Consider the following 22,344-nt stretch of genomic DNA (forward strand, 5'->3'; position numbering starts at 1 on the left):
TGAACCTCCTGCACGCCAACCCCCAGTACGCCTACGTGGCTTACCCAGACGGGCGGGAGGACACAGTCTCTTTACGAGACCTCGCACCCTCGGGCACTCCGGAGACACCACCTTTACCCCCCCCCACCACCCCCCCAATTCCAGCCCAGGTAGACGGCATGCCGGAACCCCACGAGCCTTCGCCGACCACGCAGACACCAGCACTAACACCGGATAATGCAGCACCGCCGCTGCGACGATCGGAGAGGCTTACGAGGCCTCCGGACAGACTGACATACCAGAACTGGTAGTACACTTCACCCCGCCGGACTCAAATCTAAACAAGGGGTGAATGTGGTAAACCACTTTTATCGTTACACGATAGTTATCACTGTTGTATTGTTATCACCGTTATCACTGTTGTATCACGATACGAGGTCGCCTCTTGTCGCGCTGTTATACCTGGGCTGACCACCTCCGACTCCGCCCATGGCTCCACCTACCTGCCCAGGTATAAAGGTAGTCGACTGGCTGGTATTCCTCCTTGTTGGACCCGATCACCCACGAGGGTGGGCTCTGTTATTTAGTCAATAAAAACCTTTAGTTACGTTCCTAACTCGTCGCTTTTTATTGGACGAATTGATAGGTATATCACATACCCTCTACCAAACCTGTACAGTGAGATATATCTACACAATGTGTGCAGTGTAATATACACTCTACCCAACCTATAGAATGTGATATACCCTCTACTGAACCTGCACAGTGTGATATACACTCTACCCAACATATAGAGTGTGATATATCGTCTACCCAATCTATACAGTGTGATATACCCTCTACCCAAACTATACAGTGTGATATATCCTCTACCCAACCAATAAAATGTTATATATATCCCATACCCAACCTATACAGTATGATATACACTCTACCCAACCTATAGAGTGTGATATGCACTCTACCCAACCAGTACAGTGTGGTATACGCTCTACCCAACCTTTACAGGTTGATATACCCTCTACCCAACCTATACAGTGTGATATACTCTCCACCCAACTTATAGGGTGTGATATACCCTCTACCCATCCTATACAGTGTCATATACCCTCTACCAAACATTTAGTGTGTGATATACACTCTCCCCAATCTGTACAGTGTGATACACACGCTACCCAACCTATACAGTGTGCTATACACTCTACCAAACTTGTACAGTATGATATACCCTCTACCCAACCTATAAACTGTGATATACCCTCCACCCAACCTGTACAGTGTGATATACCCTCTACCCAACCCGCACAGTGGGATATACCCTCTACCCAATCTGTACAGTGTGATATACCCTCTACCCAACCTGTACAGTGTGATATACTCTCTACCCAATGGGTACAGTGTGTCATAACCTCTACCAAACCTGTACAGTGAGATATAATATCTACCCAATGTGTACAGTGTAATATACACTCTACCCAACCTATAGAATGTGATATACCCTCTACTGAACCTGCACAGTGTGATATACACTCTACCAAATGTATAGAGTGTGATATATCCTCTACCCAATCTATACAGTGTGATATATCCTCTACCCAACCAATAAAATGTTATATACATCCCCTACCCAACCTATACAGTATGATATACACTCTACCCAACCTATAGAGTGTGATATGCACTCTACCCAACCTGTACAGTGTGGTACCTGTACAGTGTGGTATACCCTCTACCCAACCTTTACAGTGTGATATACCCTCTACCCAACCTATACAGTGTGATATACACTCTACCCAATGGGAAAAGTGTGATATACCCTCTACCCAACCTGTACAGTATGCCAAACCCTCTACCCAACCTGTACATTGTGAAATACCCTCTACCCAACCTATAGAGTGTGATATACACTCTACCCAACGTGCACAGTGTGATATGCACTATACCCAACATATACAGTGTGATATACACGCTACCAAACCTTGAGTGTGCTACACACTCTACCCAAACTGTACAGTGTGATACACCCTCTACCCAACCTATACAGTGTGATATACACTCTACCCAACCTGTACAGTGTGATATACCCTCCACCAAACCTAGAGAGTGAGACTTAACATCTACCCAACCTTTACAGTGTGATATACCCTCTACCCAACCTATACAGTTTGATATACTCTCCACCCAACTTATAGGGTGTGATATACCCTCTACCCATCCTATACAGTGTCATATACCCTCTACCAAACATTTAGTGTGTGATATCCACTCTCCCCAATCTGTACAGTGTGATACACACGCTACCAACCTATACAGTGTGCTATACACTCTACCAAACTTGTACAGTATGATATACCCTCTACCCAACCTATAAACTGTGATATACCCTCCACCCAACCTGTACAGTGTGATATACCCTCTACCCAACCCGCACAGTGGGATATACCCTCTACCCAATCTGTACAGTGTGATATACCCTCTACCCAACCTGTACAGTGTGATATACTCTCTACCCAATGGGTACAGTGTAATATACACTCTACCCAACCTATAGAATGTGATATACCCTCTACTGAACCTGCACAGTGTGATATACACTCTACCAAATGTATAGAGTGTGATATATCCTCTTCCCAATCTATACAGTGTGATATATCCTCTACGCAACCAATAATATGTTATATATATCCCCTACCCAACCTATACAGTATGATATACACTCTACCCAAACTATAGAGTGTGATATGCACTCTACCCAACCTGTACAGTGTGGTACCTGTACAGTGTGGTATACCCTCTACCCAACCTTTACTGTGTGATATACCCTCTACCCAACCTATACAGTGTGATATACACTCTACCCAATGGGAAAAGTGTGATATACCCTCTACCCAACCTGTACAGTATGCTATACCCTCTACCCAACCTGTACATTGTGAAATACCCTCTACCCAACCTATAGAGTGTGATATACACTCTACCCAACCTGCACAGTGTGATATGCGCTATACCCAACATATACAGGGTGATATACACGCTACCAAACCTTGAGTGTGCTACACACTCTACCCAAACTGTACAGTGTGATACACCCTCTACCCAACCTATACAGTGTGATATACACTCTACCCAACCTGTACAGTGTAATATACCCTCTACCAAACCTAGAGAGTGTGACTTAACGTCTACCCAACCTGTAGAGTGTGATATACCCTCTACCCAACCTGTACAGTGTGATATACCCTCTACCCAACATGTAAAGTGTGTTATGCTATCGACCCAACCTATACAGTGTGATATACACTCTACCCAACCTGTACAGTGTGATATATCCTCTACCCAACCTGTACAGTGTGATATACCCTCTACCCAACATGTAAAGTGTGTTATGCTATCGACCCAACCTATACAGTGTGATATACACTCTACCCAACCTGTACAGTGTGATGTACCCTCTACCCAACCTGCACAGTGTGATATACACTCTACCCAACCTGCACAGTGTGATATACCCTCTACCCAATGGGTACAGTGTGATATACCCTCTACCCAACCTATAGAGTGTGATATACCCTCTACCTAACCTGTACAGTGTGATATACCCTCTACCCAACCTGTACAGTGTGATATACTCTCTACCCAACTTATGCAGTGAGATATACCCTCTACCCAACCTGTACAGTGTGATATACCATCTACCCAACCTGTAGAGTGTGAAATACCCTCTACCCAAACTATAGAGTGTGATATACCCTCTACCCAACCTATAGAGTGTGATATAGCCTCTACCCAACCTGTACAGTGTGATGTACCCTCTACCCAAACTATAGAGTGCGATATACTCTCTACCTAACCTGTACAGTGTGATATGCCCTCTACCCAACCTGTACAGTGTGATATGCCCTCTAACCAACCTGTACTGTGTGATATACCCTCTACCCAACCTGCACAGTGTGATATACCCTCTACCCAACCTGTACAGTGTGATATGCCCTCTAACCAACCTGTACTGTGTGATATACCCTCTACCCAACCTGCACAGTGTGATATACCCTCTACCCATCCTGCACAGTGTGATATACCCTCTACCCAACCTGTACTGTGTGATATACCCTCTAACCAACCTGTACTGTGTGATATACACTCTACCCAACCTATGGAGTGTGATACACTCTCTACCCAATCTGTACAGTGTGATATACCATCTACCCAACCTACAGAGTGAAATATAGCCTCTACCCAACCTGTACAGTGTGATATACACTCTATCCAATGGGTACAGTGTTATATACCCTCTACCCAAACTGTTATGTGTGATATACCCTCTACCAACCTATAGAGTGTGATATACACTCTACCCAACCTGTACAGTGTGATATAACCTCTACCCAACCTATAGCGTTTGATATACCCTCTACCTAACCTGTACAGTGTGATATACCCACTACCCAACCTATAGAGTGTGATATACACTCTACCCAAACAATAGAGTGTGATATACCCACTACCCAACCTATAGAGTGTAATATACCCTCTACCCAAACTATAGAGTGCGATATACCCTCTACCCAATCTATAGAGTGCGATATACTCTCTACCCAACCGATGCAGTGTGATTTACCCTCCACCCAAACTGTACAATGTGATATACCATCTACCCAACCTGTAGAGTGTGATATACCCTCTACCCAACCTGTAAAGTGTGATATGCCCTCTAACCAACCTGTACAGTGTGATATACACTCTACCCAACCAATAGAGTGTGATATACCCACTACCCAACCTATAGAGTGTGATACACTCTCTACCAATCTGTACAGTGTGATATACCATCTACCCAACCTACAGAGTGAGATATAGCCTCTACCCATCCTGTACTGTGTGGTATACCATCTACCCATCATGTACAGTGTGATATACACTCTACCCAATCGGTACAGTGTGATATACCCTCTACCCAACTGTACAGTGTGATATACCCTCTACCCAAACTGCACAGTGTGATATACCCTCCAGCTAACCTGTACAGTGTGATATACCCGCTACCTAACCTGTACAGTGTGATATACAGTTTTCCAAACTGCCGGGACCTTTGCTGAGTCCAGGGAGTTTTGGAAAATTATTACCAATGCATCCACAATCCCTACCGCCACTTCCCTCAAGACCCTAGGATATAAGCCATCAGGTCCAGGGGATTTATCCGCCTTAAGTCCCATTATTTTACCGAGTACCACTTCCTTAGTGATTTTAATCGTATATAGCTCCTCCCCCCCTGGAGCCCACTGTTTGTCCAGTGTTGGGATTTTCTTTGTGTCCTCTACTCTAAAGACTGATACAAAATATTTGTTCAGCGTTTTTGCCATCTCCATGTTTCCCACCATTAATTTCCCGGTCTCATCCTCTAAGGGACCAACATTTACTTAGCCACCCTTTTTCTTTTTATATAACTACAGAAACTCTTACTATCTGTATTTATATTTTTTGCTAATTTACTTTCATAATCTATCTTCCCAATCTTAATCAATCTTTTCGTTATTTTTTGCTGTCTTTTAAAAACTTCCCAATCTTCTATCCTCCCACTAGATTTGGCTACCTTATATGCCCTTGTTTTTAGTTGGATACTATCCTTTTATTACTTTACTTAGCCACGGATGGCTGTCTTTTCTTTTACACCCTTTTTTCCTCAGTGGAGTATATTTTTCTTGAAAGTTGTAAAATAACTCCCTGAATGTACACCACTGATCATGTACCGTCTTACCCTTTAATCTATTTTCCCAGTCCACTCTAATCAATGCCGCTCTCATACCTTCATAGTCTCCTTTATTCAAGCTCAGTATGTTTGTTTGAGATCCAACCTTCTCACAATCTAATTGAATATGGAATTCAACCATGTTATGGTCACTTATTCCAAGGGGATCCTTTACTAGGACATTTTTAATTAATCTTGTCTCGTTACACAGGACCAGATCTAAGGTTGCTTGCCTCCTGGTCCATTCAGTTACATACTGCTCAAGAAACCCATCCCTAATACACTCAATGAACTCTTCCTCAAGGCTGCCCTGCCCAATTAGATTTGTCCAGTTAACATGAAAGTTAAAATCCCCCATAATTATAGCTGTTCCCTTATTACAAGCCCCAACTATTTCCTGATTAATACTCCGTCCAACAGAGTTGCAACTGTTAGGAGGCCTATAGACACCACCCACTAGTGGTTTTTCCCCCTTATTATTCGTTATCTCCACCCAAACCGTTTCACTATCCTGATCCTTTGACACAATATAATTTCTCTGTATTGCAGTGATTATTTCCTTCAGCGTGTGAACGTAAGCTGCACCTACAACACCATGTGCACTGGAACAGCACCTGTCTTAACCTGGGTCAATCACACTGACATACCCGGGTCAGTCTCAAACACTGTAACTCAGCATGGCGTCACTCTGACATGTACTTCTGTTCTGTCCCTGATTCCATCACTCAAACACCACGGACAAACTCTCACCTGCAGAGTCAGATATCCATCTGGTTCATTGGAGCAGACCCTCGCACTCACTGTACGGACATCCTTAATTCAACATTACCCATGCTAGTCTACATTGCGCAGATCAAGATCCCACAAGCAGCAACCTTCCGATGACAAGATCAACTGTATTTTACAGCTAGGACTCTTCATTGAATAGTGTCATGGGACAATCTACATACACCTGAGAGGACAGAGAGGGCCACGGTTTAATGTCTCATGCAAAAGGCAGCATCTCCGACAGTGCGGCGCTCCCTCAGTACTGCCCCTCCGACAGCGCGGCGCTCCCTCAGTACTGCCCCTCCGACAGTGCGGCACTCACTCAGTACAGCCCCTCCAACAGTGCGGCACTCCCTCAGTACTGCACTTCCGACAGTGCAGCACTCCCTCAGTGCTGCCCCTCCGACAGTGCGGCGCTCCCTCAGTATTGCTGCTCCGACAGTGTGGCACTCCTTCAGTACTGCCCCTCCGACAGTGCGGCACTCCCTCAGTACTGCCCCCCCACAGTGTGGCGCTCCCTCAGTGCTGCACTAAAGTGTCTGCTTGGATTATGTGCTTTGTGATGAAGGAACTTGCTTTGATATCACACCTTTGACATTCTCAGGGTCTCTCAAAGTGCTTCACAGCCAATGTACATTAACTGATCTTTATTTGTCTTTAGACGCCCCACGGAATCTCTCCATTACTTCTCGTGATATGATTGATAGTTCCTCGATCCATATAAAAGAAGGGGAATCTACAGCGATGCTCTGCTCTGCCGTGAACTTCCCGGCTTCTAACCTGACCTGGCAACATCATGGTGTCACACTGAACAGAACAAGTTCCAACAACGAGCTGTGGTTGGAGATTCCTCACGTTGCACCCAAGGTCGCTGGAGACTATCAGTGTGTGGCGGAGAATGGACATGGAGCAGTGGAGAGGACCATAACCATCACTGTGGAACGTGAGTCTACAGATACTTCCACATCTCTCCAAATGCAAACAAATGAATATCCGCGGGAGACTGTGGAATTTACAATGTCTATGACACACTCTCGCACGTGGATACAACACACACACCTGAACTCTTGGCCTCTCCTCCTTAAGACGCTCCTTAAAACAGACCTCTTTGACCAAGTCCTAATATCTATTTATGTGGTTCGATGTCAAATTTTTCTGAGCGTCTTAAAAGAGGAACGAGAAAGACGGAGAGATTTAGGGAGGGAATTCCAGAGCTCGGGGCCCAGGCGGCTGAAGGCACGGCCGCCAATGGTGGAGCGATTGAAATCGGGGGATGCTCAAGAGGCCAGAATTGGAGGAGCGCAGAGATCTCGGAGGGTTGTAGGGGGCTGGAGGAGGTTACAGAGATAGGGAGGGTTGTAGGGGCTGGAGGAGATTACAGCGATAGGGAGGGTCGAAGGGCTGGAGGAGGTTACAGAGATAGGGAGGGTTGTAGGGGCTGGAGGAGATTACAGAGATAGGGAGGGTTGTAGGGGCTGGAGAAGGTTACAGAGATAGTGAGGGTTGTGGGGCTGGAGGAGGTTACAGAGATAGGGAGGGTTGTAGCGGGCTGGATGAGGTTACAGAGATAGGGAGGGTTGTAGGGGGCTGGAGGAGGTTACAGAGATTGGGAGGGTTGTAGGGGCTGGAGAAAGTTACACAGATTGGGAGTTGTAGGGGCTGGAGGAGGTTACAGAGATAGGGAGGGTTGTAGGGGGCTGGAGGAGGTTACAGAGATAGGAAGGGTTGTAGGGGCTGGAGGAGGTTACAGAGATAGGAAGGGTTGTAGGGGCTGGAGGAGGTTACAGAGATCGGGAGGTTTGTATGGGCTGGAGGAGGTTACAGAGATAGGGAGGGTTGTGGGGCTGGAGGAGGTTACAGAGATAGGGAGAGTTGTGGGGCTGGAGGAGGTTACAGAGATAGGAAGGGTTGTAGGGGCTGGAGGAGGTTACAGAGATCGGGAGGTTTGTATGGGGCTGGAGGAGGTTACAGAGATAGGGAGGGTTGTGGGGCTGGAGGAGGTTACGGAGATCGGGAGGTTTGTATGGGGCTGGAGGAGGTTACAGAGATAGGGAGAGTTGTGGGGCTGAAGGAGGTTACAGAGATAGGGAGAGTTGTAGGGGGCTGGAGGAGGTTACAGAGATAGGGAGGGTTGTAGGGGCTGGAGGAGGTTACAGAGATAGGGAGGGTTGTGGGGCTGGAGGAGGTTACAGAGATAGGGAGAGTTGTGGGGCTGAAGGAGGTTACAGAGATAGGGAGTGTTGTGGGACTGGAGGAGGTTACAGAGATAGGGAGGGATGTAGGGGCTGGAGGAGGTTACAGAGATAGGGAGGGTTGTGGGGATGGAGGAGGTTACAGAGATAGGGAGGGTTGTAGGGGCTGGAGGAGGTTACAGAGATAGGGAGGGTTGTAGGGGCTGGAGGAGGTTACAGAGATAGGGAGGGTTGTAGGGGGCTGGAGGAGGTTACAGAGATTGGGAGGGTTGTAGGGGCTGGAGAAAGTTACACAGATTGGGAGTTGTAGGGGCTGGAGGAGGTTACAGAGATAGGGAGGGTTGTAGGGGGCTGGAGGAGGTTACAGAGATAGGAAGGGTTGTAGGGGCTGGAGGAGGTTACAGAGATAGGAAGGGTTGTAGGGGCTGGAGGAGGTTACAGAGATCGGGAGGTTTGTATGGGCTGGAGGAGGTTACAGAGATAGGGAGGGTTGTGGGGCTGGAGGAGGTTACAGAGATAGGGAGAGTTGTGGGGCTGGAGGAGGTTACAGAGATAGGAAGGGTTGTAGGGGCTGGAGGAGGTTACAGAGATCGGGAGGTTTGTATGGGGCTGGAGGAGGTTACAGAGATAGGGAGGGTTGTGGGGCTGGAGGAGGTTACGGAGATCGGGAGGTTTGTATGGGGCTGGAGGAGGTTACAGAGATAGGGAGAGTTGTGGGGCTGAAGGAGGTTACAGAGATAGGGAGAGTTGTAGGGGGCTGGAGGAGGTTACAGAGATAGGGAGGGTTGTAGGGGCTGGAGGAGGTTACAGAGATAGGGAGGGTTGTGGGGCTGGAGGAGGTTACAGAGATAGGGAGAGTTGTGGGGCTGAAGGAGGTTACAGAGATAGGGAGTGTTGTGGGACTGGAGGAGGTTACAGAGATAGGGAGGGATGTAGGGGCTGGAGGAGGTTACAGAGATAGGGAGGGTTGTGGGGATGGAGGAGGTTACAGAGATAGGGAGGGTTGTAGGGGCTGGAGGAGGTTACAGAGATAGGGAGGGTTGTAGGGGCTGGAGGAGGTTACAGAGATAGGGAGGGTTGTGGGGATGGAGGAGGTTACAGAGATAGGGAGGGGTGTAGGGTCTGGAGGAGGTTACAGAGATAGGGAGGGTTGTAGGGGCTGGAGGAGGTTACAGAGATAGGGAGGGTTGTGGGGTTGGAGGAGGTTCCAGAGATAGGGAGGGTTGTGGGGTTGGAGGAGGTTGCAGAGATAGGGAGAGTTGTAGGGGGCTGGAGGAGGTTACAGAGATAGGGAGTGTTGTAGGGGCTGGAGGAGGTTACAGAGATAGGGAGGGTTGTGGGGCTGGAGGAGGTTACAGAGATAGGGAGAGGGGCGAGGGCCATGGAGAGATTGGGACATGGGGATGAGAGTTTTAAATTCAAGGCGTTGCTGGACCGTGAGCCAATGAAGGTCAGCGATCAGCAGAGGGGTGATGGGTGAGTGGGACACGCGGCAGCAGTTTCCGGAGGAGCTGAAGATACTGAGGGTGGAAGCCGGGAGCCTCGGCCGGGAGAGCGTTGGAATTACCCGCTGACTCGCCTCTGCTCTTGCTCCAGATCCACCCAAGGAGACGACAGTGGCCATCAGCGGAGCCACGGGCGGAATACGAGAGGGAAGCAACATCACGTTAACCTGCTCCAGCAAGAGCGTCCCCCCGGCATCGAGTTACACCTGGTTCAGGATCGACGGAGACACGATCACCCAGTTAGACACAAGTGCTCGGTCCATCTACTTCAGACACGTAACACGAGAGGATGATGGCGGTTTCTACTGCACAGCGAGGAACCCATTGGGGATGGGCAGGTCCACCATTGTACAACTGCGTGTGGAATGTAAGTACTTTCCTCTATCTGTCTGATATTAAAACTCAGTCACTTCCTGTCTGTGAGGAGCGTACATCCTGTCGTCACCTGTCCAGTGTCCACTTTTCCCATTAAGTCTAGTGCCCACATCACCAATGAACACTGCCTATGTAAACGTCACGCGTAGGTCCCTTGCAGTCAGAATCAGGGGAATTTATAATGGGGAACAAAGAAATGGCTGACCAATTAAATACATACTTTGGTTCTGTCTTCACAAAGGAGGACACAAATAACCTCCCAGAGATGTCGGGGAACATAGGGTCTAATGAAAGGGAGGAATTGAATGAAATCAGTATTTGTAGGGAAATGGTGTTAGGGAAATTGATGGGATTGAAGGCCGATAAATCCCCAGGGCCTGATAATCTACATCCCAGGGTACTTAAGGAAGTGGCCCGAGAAATAGTAGATGCATTGCTTGTCATCTTCCAAAATTCGATAGACTCTGGAACAGGTCCCATGGATTGGAGGGTAGCTAATGTTACCCCACTATTCAAAAAAGGTGGTAGAGAAAAAACGGGGAATTATAGACCGGTAAGCCTGACATCGGTAGTGGGGAAAATGCTAGAGTCCATTATAAAAGATGTAATAGCAGAGCACTTGGAAAACAGTGACAGGATCGGACAAAGTCAACATGGATTTACAAAAGGTAAATCATGCTTGACTAATCTACTGGAATTTTTTGAGGATGTAACTGGTAAAATAGATAAGGGAGAACCAGTGGATGTGGTGTATTTGGACTTTCAGAAGGCTTTCGATAAGGTCCCGCATCAGAGATTGGCGTGCAAAGTTAAAGCACATGGGATTGGGGGTAAGGTAATGACTTGGATCGAGAACTGGTTGGCAGACAGGAAGCAAAGAGTTGGAATAAACGGGTCTTTTTCCGAGTGGCAGGCAGTGACTAGTGGGGTACCGCAGGGATCAGTGCTTGGACCCCAGCTATTCACAATATATATTAATGATCTAGGCAAGGGAACTAGATGTAATATCTCCAAGTTTGCAGACAACACAAAGCTGGGTGTGTGTGTGTGCTGTGAGGAGGATGCAGAGAAACTCCAGGATGATTTGGACAGGTTGGGTGATTGGGCAGATGCATGGCAGATGCAGTATAATGTGGATAAATGCGAGGTTATCCACTTTGCTGGCAAAAACTGGAAGGCAGATTATTATCTGAACGGCAATAGATTGGGAGAAGGGGAAGTGCAACGAGACCTGGGTGTCCTTGTGCACCAGTCACTGAAGGTAAGCATGCAAGTGCAGCAGGCGGTTAAGAAGGCAAATGGTATGTTGGCCTTCGTAGCGAGAGGGTTCGCGTACAGGAGCAAGGGTGTTTTGCTACAGTTGTACAGGGCCTTGGTGAGACCGCACCTTGAGTATTGTGTGCAGTTTTGGTCGCCTAATCTGAGGAAGGATGCTCTTGCCATGGAGGGAATGCAGCGAAGATCCACCAGACTGATACCTGGGATAGCAGGAATGACGTATGAGGAGAGATTGGGTCGACTGGGATTATACTCGCTGTAGTTTAGAAGAATGAGAGGAGATCTCATTGAAACTTATAAAATTCTAACAGGACTAGACAGACTAGATGCAGGAAGGATGTTCCCGATGGCGGGGAGTCCAGAACCAGGGGGACACAGTCTAAGGATAAGGGGTAAGCCATTTAGGACTGAGATGAGGAGGAATTTCTTCACCCAGAGAGTGGTGAACCTGTGGAATTCTCTAACACAGAAGGCAGTTGAGGACAATTCATTAAATATATTCAAGCAGGAGTTGGATATATTTCTTAAGGCTAAAGGGATCAAGGGATATGGGGAGAAAGCAGGGACAGGGTACTGAATTTGGATGATCAGCCATGATCTCATTGAATGGCGGAACAGGCTCGAGGGGCCGAATGGCCGACTCCTGCTCCTATCTTCCATGTTTCTATGTTTCCATGACACGCTGTAATTACACCCTCCCACCAGTGGTGGCGTTGCAGTATTCAATCCTTGCGTCTTCCAGCTCTTCAGCCTGTGCTTGTCTCCAACGCATTCTACTCCCCAATTTGGGACAGATTTAATTGGAAATAAAGTATGACTTTAAAATGGTTTACATTTTACAAGCCAATCTATTACTTATGGAAAGCTACACCTGCTCTCCCTGTAGGGTTTAAACCCCACAAGATGCAGGAATGGACTGGGTGTTGGGCGGTTTGTCTTGTCCCAGAGTGTAGGCAGCCTCTGGATTGTGTTGTCGGCTGGGGTGGTGGTTTGAAGGGATATGGGCCAAAGGCGGGTAGATAGAGTTAGGTCGCTGACCAGCCATGGTCTCATTGAAAGGCGGAAGAGGCTCGAGGGGCTGAATGGCCTCCTCCTGTTCCTGTGTGAAGGATTCAGGAATAGATCCGTCCTGCAGTCTTATCTGTGACACGTGCCTCTGATGTAGGCAGAATATGGTGGATCGAGAAGCCTGGTTTTCAGTAGCTCTTCAGAGAGCTCGAACGTTACAACTTGAAGATAAAGTGTGAGGTCGAGCTGATCGCTTAATCCACTCATTAATAAAGCCTGTTCCGCATACTCCACTAGGAAGTGTCCCGTGCTCACTCGAGACGTCTGCTTGTAGACCAGGGGAGGGAGGAGGTTGCCTGCTAACACAATGCATCGTTAGGTTCAGCCTTACGGTCTCACGCTGCAAGGGAGTCGCTTAATTGTTGTTCTTCCCTCCGCAAATGAGCCGGAGCTTTCCCCGAAGTCGCACTGCACTCGGAATGCCCAGGGTGTCCCCTGCGTCGGCGCGGCCGGATCCAACCGGCCCGGAGACCTCACCTGGCATCTCCCCCTTCGCCAACGTCAGCAGCAGTCAAACGCGCGGCCCTTTCCTGGTGTGGCGGGTCAGCAACAGCCAGCTGCTGACTGGCTCCCAGACCCTGAGGGAGGGCGAGGGAGAGGCGGAAGCGACGGTCTACTGCTCGGGTAGGAACCGGCACGGAGAGGCCATGCTCAAGGTTTATCTGTGGGTCAAAGGTGAGAGAACGTCTCGGGATCGCTCTCTGTTCAGCCGCCTAGTTCCCCAAACTCAGGAATTCCCTCCCTAAACTTCTCCAACTCTCTCCCTCACCTCCTTTAAGACCCTCCTTAAATCCTACCTCAGTGACCAAGCTATTGGCCACCTGTATTATGGAGAGATGATGGTTCACATAGTTACACAGCAGTGCTGCAGGAGTTCCTCAGGGCAGTGTCCTAGGACCAACCATCTTCAGCTGCTTCATCAATGACCTTCCCTCCAACATAAGGTCAGAAATGGGGATGTTCGCTGATGACTGCACAGTGTTCAGTCCCATTCACAACTCCTCAGATAATGAAGCAGTCCGTGCCCGCATGCAGCAAGACCTGGAGGACGTTCAGGCTTGGGCTGATAAGTGGCAGGTAACAGTCGCGCCACACAAGTGCCAGGCAATTACTATCTCCAACAAGCGAGAGTCTAACCACCTCCCCTTGACATTCAACGGCGGTACCATCGCCGAATCCCCCACCATCAACATCCTGGGGGTTACTATTGACCAGAAACTTAACTGGACCAGCCACATAAATACTGTGGCAACAAGAGCAGGTCAGAGGCTGGGCATTCTGTGGAGAGTGTCTCAACTCCTGACTCCCCAAAGCCTTTCCACCATCTACAAGGCACAAGTCAGGAGTGTGATGGAATACTCTCCACTTGCCTGGATGAGTGCAGCTCCAACAACACTCAAGAAGCTCGACACCATCCAGGACAAAGCAGCCCGCTTGATTGGCACCCCATCCACCACCTTAATCATCCAGTCCCTCCACCACCGGCGCACCGTGGCTGCAGTGTGGACCATCTACAAGATGCACTGCAGCAACTCGCCAAGGCTTCTTCGGCAGCACCTCCCAAACCCGCCACCTCTTCCACCTAGGAGGACAAGGGCAGCAGGCGCATGGGAACACCACCACCTCCAAGTTCCTCTCCAAGTCACACACACCATCCTGACTTGGAAATATATCGGCCATTCCTTTATCGTCTCTGGGTCAAAATCCTGGTACTCAATACAATACAATACAATACAAATCGCTTTATTGGCATGATAAGGTACATCTTATGTTGCCAAAGCATCAAAATACATTTATGGTTGAACACATAAACGCGGTTCCATTCATACAGTGTATAAACAGGTATATCCCTGAGTTTATAAATATATTTTCGCCTTGTTTATATATACTCTTGTCTTAGTTTACTGGTTGTCCCTCTGTTCATGGCAAGCTGTAACATAGTCCCTCCCTAACAGCACTGTGGGAGCACCTTCACAACACGGACTGCAGCGGATCAAGAAGGCGGCTCACCACCACCTTCTCAAGGGGCAACTAGGGATGGGCAATAAATTCCGGCCTCGCCAGCGACGCCCACATCCCGAAAATGCATTAAAAATAAAACTTACAGGACAGAAAATACTTTGTGATTTACGTGAGATGGTGTGTGTACGTGAGGAGAGAGCTGGATCAAGTCATTTCCCTCAAGCCTGTGATCGCTCCCTGAGTAAAGATGACATGATTCGCGCCATGCCCTGTACTGGCTACTTCATCTCACCCCGTCAACAGCAGCCTCCTCGCACCCCTCTTCATCTCACCCCATCAACACCAGCCTCCTCCCACCCCTCTTCATCACACCCCATCAACACCAGCCTCCTCCCAACGCTCTTCATCTCACCCCAACAACACCAGCCTCCTCCCACCCCTCTTCATCTCACCCCATCAACACCGGCCTCCTCCCAACCCTCTTCATCTCACCCCATCAACAGCAGCCTCCTCCCATCACTCTTCATCTCACCCCATCAACACCGGCCTCCTCCCAACCCTCTTCATCTCACCCCATCAACAGCAGCCTCCTCCCAACCCTCTTCATCTCACCCCATCAACAGCAGCCTCCTCCCACCACTCTTCATCTCACCCCATCAACACCAGCCTCCACCCACCCCACTTCATCTCACCCCATCAACACCAGCCTCCTCCCACCCCTCTTCATCTCACCCCATCAACACCAGCCTCCTCGCATCACTCTTCATCTCACCCCATCAACACCGGCCTCCTCCCGACCCTCTTCATCTCACCCCATCAACAGCAGCCTTCTCCCACCCCTCTTCATCTCACCCCATCAACACCAGCCTCCACCCACCCCTCTTCATTTCACCCCATCAACACCAGCCTCCTCCCACCCCTCTTCATCTCTCCCAACAACACCAGCCTCCTCCCACCCCTCTTCATCTCACCCCATCAACACCAGCCTCCTCCCATCCCTCTTCATCTCACCCCATCAACACCAGCCTCCTCCAACCCCACTTCATCTCCCCCCATTCACATCAGCCTCCTCCCACCCCTCTTCATCTCACCCCATCCACATCAGCCTCCTCTCACCCCGCTTCATCTCACCCCATCCACATCAGCCTCCTCCAACCCCTCTTCATCTCACCCCATCAACACCAGCCTCCTCCCACCCCTCTTCATCTCACCCCATCAATACCAGCCTCCTCCCACCCCTCTTCACCTCAGCCCATCAACACTAGCCTTCTCCCAACCCTATTCATCTCACCCCATCAACACCAGCCTCCTCCCACCCCTCTTCATCTCACCCCTTCAACACCAGATTCCTCCCACCCCTCTTCATCTCACCTCGTCAACACCAGCCTCGTCCCACCCCTCTTCATCTCACCTCGTCAACACGAGCCTCCTCCCACCCCTCTTCATCTCACCCCATCAACACCAGCCTCCTCCCACCCTTCTTCATCTCACCCCATCAACACCAGCCCCCTCCCACCCCTCTTCATCTCACCCCATCAACACCAGCCTCCTCCCACCCTTCTTCATCTCACCCCATCAACACCAGCCTCTCCCACCCCTCTTCATCTCACCCCATCAACACCAGCCTCCTCCCACCCCTCTTCATCTCACCCCATCAACACCAGCCTCCTCCCACCCCTCTTCATCTCACCCCATCAACACCAGCCTCCTCCCACCCCTCTTCATCTCACCCCATCAACACCAGCCTCCTCACACCCCTCTTCATCTCACCCCATCAACACCAGCCTCCTCCCACCCCTCTTCATCTCACCCCGTCAACACCAGCCTCCTCCCACCCCTCTTCATCTCACCCCGTCAACACCAGCCTCCTCCCACCCCTCTTCATCTCACCCCATCAACACCAGCCTCCTCCCACCCCTCTTCATCTCACCCCATCAACACCAGCCCCCTCCCACCACTCTTCATCTCACCCCATCAACACCAGCCTCCTCCCACCCCTTTTCATCTCACCCCATCAACACCAGCCTCCTCCCACCCCTCTTCATCTCACCCCATCAACACCAGCCTCCTCCCACCCCTCTTCATCTCACCCCATCAACACCAGCCTCCTCCCACCCCTCTTCATCTCACCCCATCAACACCAGCCTCTCCCACCCCTCTTCATCTCACCCCATCAACACCAGCCTCCTCCCACCCCTCTTCATCTCACCCCATCAACACCAGCCTCCTCCCACCCATCTCCATCTCACCCCATCACCATATCCTTCTATTCCTTTCTCCCTCGTGTGTTTATCCAGCTTCCCCTTAAATGTATCTCTGCTCTTCGCCTCGACCACTCCCTGTGGGAGCGAGTTCCCCATTCTCACCACTCTCTGGGGAACGAGCAGAAGTGATTATTAAGCGGGGCGTGTAACGGGAGTCCGAAGCGTCAGCGCCCGAACTGCACAACTGCCCGTGATGAATTTTCACCCAGTGTTAAATGTTTCCAGATCATTGTACAGCACAACCCTGCCCACGTCAATAGATGGGGACCTTGGACAGGGTGTGAAACAGTCCACTAACACCAGTGTCCCACCCCGAGGAGTCAGTTACAATCGCTCCCTCTCAGAGAGTTTGCCATGAAATCATTGGTTACAGATGTTTTTAGTAGATGTTTGAATGTTTACACCAAATATTCCAGTAATATTAAGCTGGTTTGCTGATCACACAGCGAGCGGATCGAAAGCGGAGAGTAAGTCCTCGTTTCTTGCTGTACGTTTCCAGGCACTCTGCACTCGATTCAGATCCTGGGAATACGAGCTGCTATATTCATTCTCGCCGTCATCGCTACCGTCGCTGGGGTCGGCGTTTGGGACCGAAGGACAGTTAACGAAAGCCGAGAGCCTGTTGGGAGCTGTGAGGAGCCGGGAGTCGGGAATCGGCGGGAATCAGCGGCCTGACCACTTATTCCATCGGACAACAGACAGAAGACGAGCGCTCGCCACCACAGCCGTTATAGATTGTAAAATTCTCATCCTGGTTTTCAAATCCCTCCCTGGCCTCACCACTCCTTATCTTTGTAATCTCCTCCAGCCCCTACAAACCTCCCTATCTCTGTAACCTCCTCCAGCCCCCTAAAACTCTCCCAACTCTGTAACCTCCTGCAGCCCCCTACAACCCTCCGTATCTCTGGAAACTCCTCCAGCCCCTACAACTCTCCCTATCTCTGGAAACTCCTCCAGCCCCCTACAAACCTCCCTATCTCTGTAGCCTCCTCCAGCCCCTACAACTCTCCCTATCTCTGTAGCCTCCTCCAGCCCCCTACAACTCTCCCAACTCTGTAACCTCCTGCAGCCCCCTACAACCCTCCGTATCTCTGTAAACTCCTCCAGCCCCTACAACTCTCCCTATCTCTGTAAACTCCTCCAGCCCCCTACAACTCTCCCTATCTCTGTAGCCTCCTCCAGCCCCTACAACCCAGCCAAACTCTGTAACCTCCTCCAGCCCCTACAACCCTCCGTATCTCTGTAATCTGCTCCTGCCCTACAATCCCCCTAGACCTCTGCACTCTGCCAATTCTGGCCTCTTGCGCATCCCCCCGATTTCCATTGCTCCACCATTGGCGGCCATGCCTTCAGCCGCCTGGGCCCCGAGCTCTGGAATTCCCTCCCTAAACCTCTCCGCCTCTCTCTCCTCCTTTAAGACACTCCTTAAAACCGACCTCTTTGACCAAGCTTTTTGTCATCTGTCCTAATATCTCCTTATAAACCTCAGCTTCAAATTTTGTTTTTTGTTTGATAACGCTCCTGTGAAGTGCCTCGGGATGGTTTATTACATTTGAGGCACGATACAAATATAAGTTGTAGTGGTTTTCAGGATAGGTTGAGGGATTAGGCATTGCAAGAGTTAAATGACCCTAAGCTTTTCTCTAAAAGCTACTGTTCTGCAAAAACGTACTGCCTTGGAACGTCTGCTGACCGCAGGTGCTGGGGGGCATCACAAGCAGCCTTATTATTGCACAAACACACTGCTCATTGCTATAACAGCGAGGGAAAGAACAAGACAGACTCAGAGCCACCTGTAGCTTCTCTTTTATCTCTTTCTAAATCTGTGGGAACGCGCAAAGCTTTGTGAGTCATTGAAACATCACCAAATACAAATCCCTTTTGCTAATTTTCAGCATTAAGCTTTGCTAGATTGTAGTTTAATATTAAGCTTGCTAGTTTACAGTTTTATTAATTTAGTCTCATTTCTCCTCTGTTAGAATCAGGGGAAAGTATGTTAAAGTCTAGAATTTATTTACAGTTGGAACCTGTTGTACTCAAGTTCCTGGGTTGCCTTATCTCCATGGAAACAGACAGCAAGCACCGAAAGAGCTTGTGCTGAGGGTAAAAAGCAGATAAGGGAGGCCCAGAGCCTGTGCCTGGACACAGAGGACCCGCCGCGCCTATGGTTGGATGGGTTTCTCCGCAGTTCCGGCTCTTTGGGTCCATCCTGGTGGGATTGGCCTCAGTCTCAGTGTAGAAGGGCCGGCAAGGACACCGATCCGGACAGGTGCAGTCACGCAGGAGGAGGAGGAGGATCGGAGTGTAGGATTCGCAAAATTGGACTTTGTATTAATAAGGGTTAAATGGCAGAAGAGGCCGTGATTTTAAAGACTGTTTTAAAAGAAGCCCAGAAAAAGGGGCATACAAAATGGCCACCATACCATGTGATCAGCTTATTGGGACACTTTAAAATGGTTCCTGCGCAACCTCAGACAGATTTGTGGATTCAATCCACAGTAAGTTCTGGAAGCCGTTCCTGAGAGAACGAAACCAGACCCACAGGTATGCATATGGATTAGATGCAGATCCAGTCAAGGTCGGCCTGGAGACGGAGGCCATCAAGATGTTGCCCCAGACAAAAGGGGACAATTTCATATTCATGAGAACAGCACCCAGGTCTAGATAACGAGATCAGCAGGACATTCAAAACAATGGAGGTAATTTCAAACCAGAGATGGGCCTGTTACCAGTCGTTTAAGACATTTTAAATATAATGGCTACCCCACTTTGCTCGCAGCCCGCCAAAATTAAAACAAAAACTGACCTGATTTTGGGGGGGAAGTGAAGCCTCGGGAAGAAAGGTATATCTGGAGAGACCTTTTGGGCAGTTGGGGGCAAGCTTGGAGGGGTACGAACAGCAGAAAGCACTCGCCGGGTTGGAGAGCTGGAAACAGGCAGCTTGAATCCGGACACCCAGAAGAAGGAGCAGTCAATCGCAGGCGTTCCGCCCCGGGGAAGCACATCGGGAGATCATCGACCATCCCCGGGCCGTTGCCGGAACGAGAGGCCATAGACCCAGCTTGGGAGAAGAAACAAAATAATAAAGGTCCCAAGCGAAGAAACCTTCCAGCCACCACGGCTCGGTAGAAGAGAGGAAAGGAACCTGAAGAAGCGATGGGAGCCAGCCCAAGGCTCCTCTAACCAGGGTCGAGCCGATGATCCTCAACCCCGCCAACATCCAGGCCCGCCGGTGTCCAGCAGCCCCCGACCCCCACCTCAGGAGAGAGGTGTGGCGCAGCTCGCAGGGGCTCCACGATCCACGTGGAGACGAGACGCCTGAAAGGACTAAACACAGACTCGATTTCAAAACCTTGCACTTCCTATTGGGATTGGTGAGCATGTTTCTGGCCCTTCACAATCAGATCTACATAGGTTTAATAAGGGGGTGGATTTAAGGGTACAATTAACATGAGTTGTTGTCCCTCGATGTTCCGTGTGTTTCCTTATTTCATGATGATCTTTGTAGAGTATAAGATGCCTGTATTTGTTTTAGCTAGTACTGTGTCGTTATGATTTGTTTGCGTGTTTTTCCCTCCCATGTACTCCCTTATCTGCTTGCATTTGATTTGATATTTTTACTTATGCAATAAAATTTCATTTTGTTTCATCAAACTTGGTCTACACGATTTTCTCTACATTGCAGTTCCTGCGCCTAAGTCCAGAGTATAGAATCTAAGGGGCGAATGGGTCGAACCACTCAAGGTTTACTGTGCAAGAGAGAGAGGCCTCTAGAGAGAGAAACCTCAGGGAAACCTCTCGAGGACGAAACCCCTTACAGAAAATGGCGACCGCGGCAGGACTCTGGCAGCAGGATTGCAATGTAGTAGATCCAAGTTTGAATGGTCGAAATGCAATGGATGAGAGGATAGCGGATTTTGTCTTTGGCAAGGTAAATCTCACTAAACAGTGGATTTCCGATCTCTTGCTGGATGGGCGTCCGGTGGACGCAGCCATCAGGTGGACAGAGAGCAAAGAGCATAAGAAGTCAGTGGAAAAGGCAGTGTGGCTGATGTGTTACAAGAAGCAGGTCCAGATCTTGGACCGGGTCGTTGCAGCACAGGCAGCCAAGATCACAACCCAGGCAGCAGAGATAGAGGAAAAGGCCTTGGGTGGGGAAAAACTCATCACAGCGCTTCACACGCTGAATGAGGAACACCAAATGGTAGCTAGTCAACATCAGGCTAGGATAGAGTGCCTGGAGTGCCAGGTTACTGAGGCAAAGATTAATGAACCGAGGATACGGGAGAAAAACGCCCGCCACGCACAACAGCTAAGAGCGCAGGAGGAGAGAGTAGTGGAGGTTAAGGCAGCTTACAAGCTAGCCCTCGAGCACGGGTTTGAGAGCAGAGACCACGGCCACTGCCAAAAGACCATAGAGGACCTAAGAACGGCCCTGGTTAAGGCAAGAGGCATGGTGTGTCTCGTCAGCCCGAAAGCCAGTCACATGGACTTTTTAAAGGAATCAAAACAGCCGATTCCAGCTGAGGTAATTGTGGTACCAGCCACCGAGCCCTCAGCACCGCCGAGCTATAGTGAGACTTGGTCGGAAAAGGAAGGGGTAGCGAAAGAGGAGGTAGCCGAGGTGGAGTGTGTGGAAGGACCACTGGTCGCAAAACTGGGACCGGCACCGGTGTGTCCTGCTCGGCACCAGAGGTTCGGTCCCAACGCTGCCGATGGCAGTGTCGGACTCCACCAGAACCAACTCGTGGTGCCCTACGCTGGCCCGCAATTAAGGTCCATGGTGAGCCACTTCACACGACTCACAGTAAAGGGAGATCCCTCGATTCATTTCAGAGAAACAGAGGAAACAGCAGCCATTAATGACTGTGATGAGCAGGAACAGGTCAAACTGTTGCTTTTCTCCCTGGATCCCACGATCCTTCAGTGCCTCTCAGAGGATGGCAAGAGGGGACGGAAAGGGTACATGGATCTCAGGGAGGAGGTTTTAGAGGTAATGGGAGTGGGCGACGGTAGTCCGTTCGACCGTGTAGAAGGGACCGTGCAGCTATCTGGAGAACCCCCACGGGTTTTCGCAGAAAGGCTGGGGTCAGTATATCGACGCAGCTGTCCGGGTGTGCCTGAACGGGCTTTAATGAGCGACGAACAGCGGGTTCATTGGCTCTGTTGCTTGGTCACCAACAGCTTGCCAGAGATACGGGCCCTAG

The 22,344-nt window shown here is 49.7% G+C and overlaps 1 protein-coding gene across 1 annotated transcript in view; it reads left to right on the forward strand.

Moving 5' to 3' along the window:
• LOC147110139 (B-cell receptor CD22-like) overlaps positions 1 to 17,812 on the forward strand; it is a gene marked incomplete at its 5' end in the record, with an annotated part of 58,856 nt that extends 41,044 nt beyond the window's left edge. The window contains 6 exon segments of the mRNA XM_086002471.1: positions 7,155 to 7,436; positions 10,282 to 10,557; positions 13,080 to 13,084; positions 13,297 to 13,404; positions 13,406 to 13,586; positions 17,637 to 17,812. Coding sequence (XP_085858597.1) covers positions 7,155 to 7,436; positions 10,282 to 10,557; positions 13,080 to 13,084; positions 13,297 to 13,404; positions 13,406 to 13,586; positions 17,637 to 17,812 — 1,028 coding nt within the window.
• Between the last annotated feature and the right edge of the window lie 4,532 nt (positions 17,813 to 22,344).

The sequence above is a fragment of the Somniosus microcephalus genome, chromosome 12, assembly GCF_052327205.1.
Source record: "Somniosus microcephalus isolate GS21.2 chromosome 12, FLI_Smic_1.0, whole genome shotgun sequence".
NCBI lineage: Eukaryota > Metazoa > Chordata > Chondrichthyes > Squaliformes > Somniosidae > Somniosus > Somniosus microcephalus.